The 7,027-nt window shown below is 44.7% G+C and overlaps 1 protein-coding gene across 1 annotated transcript in view; it reads right to left on the minus strand.

Annotated features, from left to right (window-relative positions):
* The window catches only part of PLXDC2 (plexin domain containing 2), a 370,639-nt gene extending 363,929 nt beyond the window's left edge, over window positions 1-6,710 (minus strand). Inside the window, exon 1 of the mRNA XM_053572952.1 lies at window positions 6,577-6,710. Within this exon, the coding sequence (XP_053428927.1) occupies window positions 6,577-6,688 (112 nt within the window). The 5' untranslated portion in view covers window positions 6,689-6,710. The remainder of the gene's footprint in view (window positions 1-6,576) is intronic.
* Window positions 6,711-7,027: the final 317 nt, after the last annotated feature.

Genomic DNA, 7,027 nt, shown 5'->3' on the forward strand with positions numbered 1-7,027 from the left:
AGAGGAAGACACAAATTAGTGAGTGTACAAGCCCTAGGCCAGAATGTTTATATACTTGTTGGCAGTGGGCCATAAATGGCGCTCTGAGCTTTCTAGAAACCAAAATGTAAAAGGTAACATGTCCAGCCACTATTCATAATATCACGAAGATGCAAAGGAGTTTGGAAGAAGCACTACCATGTCTGTCATCAAAACACAAGCTCTTTGGCCCTGTCTCTTGCTCTCTCTTGATTTTTCACAGCTACTCAGGAAACAGATACTGTACAATTCAAACGTCCTCATCTACCTCCCTGTAAGAGTCGCTATGCCATGCTTTATGGCACAATATTGGTAAAGCTTCCATCACTGTAGTTTAAGGGTATGGGGCTTAAACACAATTTTTTTCAAAAGCAACTTCACATACACAAAAATTATTTAATACTGTTCAACTCCCCTGAAACAAAAACACCACCACTGCCCCTCTACAGTGGACACATCTGAGCATGGGACACACGTCTGTGTACTGCACACATCTATGGAGTACATAGTGGACACGTCTGTGCATGGGACACACATATCTGTGTACTGTACACATCTACAGAGTCACCACAACTGCCACTCTACAATGCACACGTCTGTGCATGGGACACACATGTCTGTGCACTGCACACATCTACAGAGTCACCACACTGCCCCTCTACAGTGGACATGTCTGTGCATGGGACACACATATCTGTGCACTGCACACATCTACAGAGTCACCACCGCTGCCACTCTACAGTGGACACGTCTGTGCATGGGACACACATATCTGTGTACTGCACACATCTACGGAGTCACCACCGCTGCCCCTCTACAGTGGACACGTCTGTGCACGGGACACACATACCTGTGCACTGTACACATCTACGGAGTCACCACACTGCCCCTCTACAGTGGACATGTCTGTGCACAGGACACACATACCTGTGCACTGTACACATCTACGGAGTCACCACACTGCCCCTCTACAGTGGACACATCTGTGCATGGGACACACGTCTGTGCACTGCACACATCTACGGAGTCACCACACTGCCCCTCTACAGTGGACACGTCTGTGCACGGGACACACATATCTGTGCACTGCACACATCTACGGAGTCACCACACTGCCCCTCTACAGTGGACACGTCTGTGCACGAGACACACCTATCTGTGTTCTGCACACATCTACGGAGTCCACATGTGGCCAGAAACCCGCAGTGAAGGAGAATGGTACAATTAACTTTTCAGCAGTTCTATTAACAGTTTAAGTTAAACCACCCTATTAAAAAATTGGGCAAGGAATCTAAATTGCTGTTTCTCCTAAGAAGAGAAGGCCAAGAGGTATATGGAAAAGGGGCTCAAGATCTCTAATTATGAGGGAAATGCAAATCGAAACCACAGGAGATCCCATCTCACCACTGTCAGAATGGCTATAACCAAAAGGTAAGAGATACGAGTTTGGTGAGGATGTGCGAAAAGAAAACCCCGTACACTGTTGGTGGGAATGTGAATTGTACAGTCATAGAGAGAACATTACGTGATTTCCTAAAACAACTGAAAGCACTGCCATGGGATCCAGCAATCTCTCTTCAGGGTATTTACCCAAAGCAAATAAAATGAGCACCTATCTCCACACCTATGTTCATCACACTATTATGCATAATAGACAAGATATGGGAACAACCAGAGTGCCCAATGACAGACAACTAGATAAAAAAAATGTGGTACACACAGACAACAGAATATCAAGTAGCTTTAAAGAAGAAAATCTGACTATTTGCAACAAGGACGAACATGGGGGATGTCGCGCTAAGAACCCAGACACAGAAATACAAATACAGATGGTCTCTCTTATACATGGAATTAAAACACAAAAATGCCCTGCGACTTAAATTTTAAAGTAAAGAAGTTTTAAAAAGACATGTATAAAAGGAAAATGGTACCAGATTAAGAACATGAATAAACAGTCCATCAGAAACCAGCAATAAAATGAATTTTCTGGAACGTCTATGTATTAATAGCCTGAAAGGCAAAGGTTTAAGGTAAAATGGATCCTCCAGAAGCATTTGGATGGTTTAGCAGACCTCCACCCTATGCTTTGGTTTTAAACTATTATTCTATGAAGTTAGTCTCTATTTCTGTCTTATTGATAGGAAAAGTCTCAGTGTGGGTATAATATAAAAGTCTCCCATGGTGACATATAAATCAGTAGTCCAGCTTGAACTATAGTTTTATTCAGTCCAGCTCAGTTCAGCCACTACCTACCGCAGGCCTATGTGTTAGATCCCACAGCAGATTCAGAAACACCCGGCTATAGACACAGAACTTGAGAATGTGTGGTCTGGTCCAATAGAATACACAGGAGATACGTAGAAATGGAAAGAAAAGAAAACCCTCCAACACGAAGCAGAGGCAAGCAAGTGCATTACAGAAGACCTAGAGTGCTCTGAAGATTCTTAAGACAACACGTCCTTGTGGGGAGGTAGGTGTCGCTCAGGATAAGTTTCTAAGATGAATGGAGATGACCTAGAGAAGAGCAGAGGGGAACGGCCAAGAGACAGTAACTCAAGGAACATGTGATAACACAGGCAGGGAACATCAAGCAGCTTGTTCAGGTAGAGTTGGGAAAGTGAGGCCATGTGGCCACGCAGCCATGGTCATGAAGGCCCTGGGGAAGAGACTGTGTGACATGTGGTAGAGAATTGGCTGGAGACTTTAGATCTCATGATCACATTTGTTGATTAAGTTCTTCCTCTTCCCTAGTGTTTCTGTAATAGGAGATAGCTTTTAGAAAGAAAAAAAAACAGGAAACACTAATTGAAAAGAATACATATTTCCTACATCTCTACATGAGAGCATCTGATTCTTGCAGAGAAGAAACCTGTTTGGAGCAAATTAGCATCTTCCATTAGTAAATTTTGTTCAAGCACATTCTCCCTGAGAAAAGACTATTTCGGATGACCACAGTTAACAAATATATAAACTTTCCTGAGTATAACTCCAAACTTTTATGGAGATATCCACGAATGAAAAATTTAACTCTGATACAAATGTTCTAAACCCATTTATCTCTCAGTCCAAACTTTCTTACCCAACCACAAGCTTCAACTTGTATCTATTCTCTAAAGGAAAAAAGACACTCTTACATTTCATATTAAAAAAAAATTTTTATTGCAGTCACAAGCCATTGATTGATAAAAATAATTAACTTGTCTTTGTGAAAAATGCTCCATGTCCTGCATAAAGAACCAGGTTTTTTTGTTTGTTTTTTTAGATCAGTTGTCCTATTTTCTATGTGGAAAGAAAAGATCTTTCATTTTGTTCTATTTAATATTTACTTTTGGTTATGCTCAATTTGTTTTGCTTTTATCCCCTTAGACACCTGCCGGCCATGACTTGGCTCTTCATTCACTCTCCTTCGATCTAGACATCATGTGGTTCTTGTATTTAGCACGGCGTAATGGTTAACAGACATGCTTTGGAGTCTGACAGATTTGAGTTCTGCTCTGTACCCCCTGGCTGTTCGCCTGGGCATGTGAGGTAACTGCCAAGTCTCAGTTTCTTCCTCCAGCAAGTACTCCCTAGTGACAGCCACAGTGGCTCTCTCTGCTCAGCATCCTGCAAACCAACTCTAACATGCCACTATAGAGAACTTAAAACAGGTTTATGATACATTATTCAGCAATTTGATTTTCTTTTTTTTTTTTTTTTTTGTAGAGACAGAGTCTCACTTTATGGCCCTCGGTAGAGTGCCCTGGCCTCACACAGCTCACAGCAACTTCCAACTCCTGGGCTTAGGCGATTCTCTTGCCTCAGCCTCCTGAGTAGCTGGAACTACACACGCCCGCCCACAAGGCCAGGCTATATTTTTTTGTTGTTGCAGTCTGGCCGCGCCGGGTTTGAACCCGCCACAGTTGGTATATGGGGCTGGCGCCCTACTCACTGAGCCACAGGTCCTGCCCGCTCCATGTCCATTTTATAGAAAATATAAACTTGAATTAACACGCTGGCATAACGTTTTGCTCCAGGAATATAGGTAAACAGAAACTTTACCCTAGTATCTCAAATGGGGCACTCCCATAACAAATTCTACCAAACAGTAACATTTCAAACCTAATTGTTTAACTCCAATGAAAGCATAAAATAACAGAAAGATATCGAACCAGAGAAAGAACTAAAAAAGCATAAGCGATATGCTAAACATAAACTTCCTTTTAGAATATGTCTATATTAGAGAAGATATAAGAAATTAGCAGTTTCTCTGCCCTCTGGTGGCAATAAAATCAACTGCAGCATTTACTAAAGTAATGCGATAATAAAATGTCCGTTATGAAATCAGATTTTTTTCCCTGTACCCAAATATAATAAAAATACTGACTGCTACATGCCAAATTTCAAGACCATTGGCTATTTCTTCCAGTATTAAACTTTTAAATAGGCTATTTTACCAAAAAAAAAAAAATTTATTTTTTTCTTGTTTCACCTTGCTGTGTTTGTATATTTTGTAGGCTGACCATTTCATTCTGAGATTGTTTCATAAAAACGCATGTAGACTGATGTCCAGGAAAGAAGGTACTTTATAATAAAAGTCTCCTGAATTTTGCCAACAAATTGAAACTATTCACTTTTTTACTCATTCCTGTAAATGTATGGGTTTTTACAGCTTCCCCACACCCCCTGGAAGTAATAATTAGTTTAAAATACCAGTATTTTGATGTGGAACACTGTAGGTATTTTATATTCTCCAAAGCAAAGATTCTTAATTATCTGGCCAATCTTCCAGTAGAGGAATTTCATCCTGAATTTCAGTATTAGGAATAACCAATGTATTGAGTGTACACATACATAGGTATAGTGTATATACACGGATTTAGCCATATATACTTTTCTCAGTAATATTATATATGTGTGTGTACTTTTCTCAGTAACATTTTTGCTGAAAATGTTAGAACAATGAAGATTTGCTGACCTTTCATTTTTTATCTTTTACTGTAAATGTATCATTTACTCTCTGTGCAAAGAACTTTCTAAGCACCTTGGGATGCATTTTGGCACACACATCCTTCTAAGCTCCTTTGTGATAAATTGCTTTCCTTAGCATTTATTTATTCCACGAAAATGTCCATAAAAATTACTGTTGCACCTTTTTAATAACTGTGTTGTCTTCCAGCAACCTCAAAGTGTTATTTTTCAACCAATGAAATGTATCAGAGGAATAGACAGAAGGTCTGGTCTACTGACATAGTGAATCCGTGTCCACGAATGCAGAAGGATCATATGTGACAACACGGATCCACACGCAGGAAATCTGCACTGTAGTCTCAGCTTTAGAAGTGTTGTCACCACGTCGGCCCCTCATGCACCCACCCCCCACGCACCCCTCCAATCTTAAATAAGAACACAGGGTCAGTAGGAGCATCCTGTGTAAAAATTTACACGAGGGACAGACTCAGTGTTTTGGTTATCTTCTGGGTCTCACCTTGGCACACTTCCATTCTAGGATTTCCTTCAAGAGTCACCTCGCCTGGCATCCATCCCCAGGGGCCCTTCACAGCCCGCCATCTGGGACTCCCGTGTTTGTTACTAGGGATGTCTGCATGCTTGCTGTGAAACCACTTGCCATCCCTCTGCTCCCAAAATTACACACACACACATACCCCAAAACAGGAGCAAATTGGTTGTCTTAAGCACAAAGTTTTCCTTTCTTTTTTGCTTTTCCAAGTGTTTTTTGCTCATTTCACCTCCTCTCAAAGTCTACCAAGTTCACGATTTTCTACCAAGATCTTTCTGCCTGTTTTCTCGCTGAAGGGCAGCAGCGGGGAGCTGACACCGGGTTGCAGCAGGCAGGGTGCCGGTCTCGCTCCAGGCGCGGCTCCGCACAGGACGCACACCTGGCCAGAGCAGTTGGGAGCAGGAGGCACAGCCACTGGGCAGATGCTGAAGCTCGGGATATTTAGACCAGTCAGTGAAACCGGCTGCCGGGGGACGCTGGATCCAGGGGTTGGTGCCCAGAGGCGCATCCGCCCCCTCTTTTCTCACTTCTTGCCCACCTCAGCTCAGATCACATCTACCCAGCCCACTTCCAGCTTCCAGTGCCCAGCTCTGCCCCAGTGGGAGAGCTGTCGAGAATCGCCTGGAGAAGGAAGGTGCAGCCACAGGGAAGTCTCTCCTGCTGAGGGCAGCCTGTAATCTCCGGCTTCCCCCACGCACTCGCTGGGGTTATCCAGCAGTGTGGGAGGAGCAGGAGCTGGAGAGGAGATAGCCTGGACATGCCAGCTCCTGGGTAAGGTTTGCTGTCACACCGGAGCCCCACTTGTGGGAGACGATGGTACCACCCCTGCCACCCAGGAGAGTAACCCGAGAGCCTCAAAAACACCGCCCAGCCCTCAGCATCAGTCTCTACTCAACCTTTCTCCCCATTTGGGAAGCCCAAATGCCTGAGTTTACCCAAAAGCCAACTGCAATAACTTTCACAAGGGCAGACGGATGAGATGGGGGGTGGACTGGGAGTGAGGGTGCCCAGGAGGTCTTCAGCCGGGCGTAAAATCAACAAGCGAAAGTGCATCTTACCATGGACTTGGTTTCCGGGCTTCCCTTCCGCGAACTGAAACCCGTCCATTAAAAAGTGGCAAAGCAACACAACTCCTGCAGCGGCCAGGTCGGCCCTCGGGAGGCTCGCCATGCCGCCGTCGCCACCTCCCTCCTGGCCCCCGCCAGTCCTTCCCGAGCGCTCGGTCCTCCGGGACTCCCGCGGGAAATAGGGGTGACGCGGCCCAAAGCTGGCTAGTGGTCTCCACGAGACCCCCAGGCCTTTGTAAGTGTCGCTGGGATTTCACACCGCAGAGGCGAGAGGAGGAAGACCCGAGCGCGAGCAGGAGCGCAGCCCCTCCGGACCTCCCGGACTCGCTCTGCAACTTGCCACACTCGCAGCCCTCACCGACACTGCACAACAACCGCTGGGAAGAAAAGCCAGTCTCAGCTGGGGCTCACGAACTGTCGGTTCCCTACGGCGGCAGCGCCA

Source organism: Nycticebus coucang, chromosome 20 (assembly GCF_027406575.1).
Source record: "Nycticebus coucang isolate mNycCou1 chromosome 20, mNycCou1.pri, whole genome shotgun sequence".
NCBI lineage: Eukaryota > Metazoa > Chordata > Mammalia > Primates > Lorisidae > Nycticebus > Nycticebus coucang.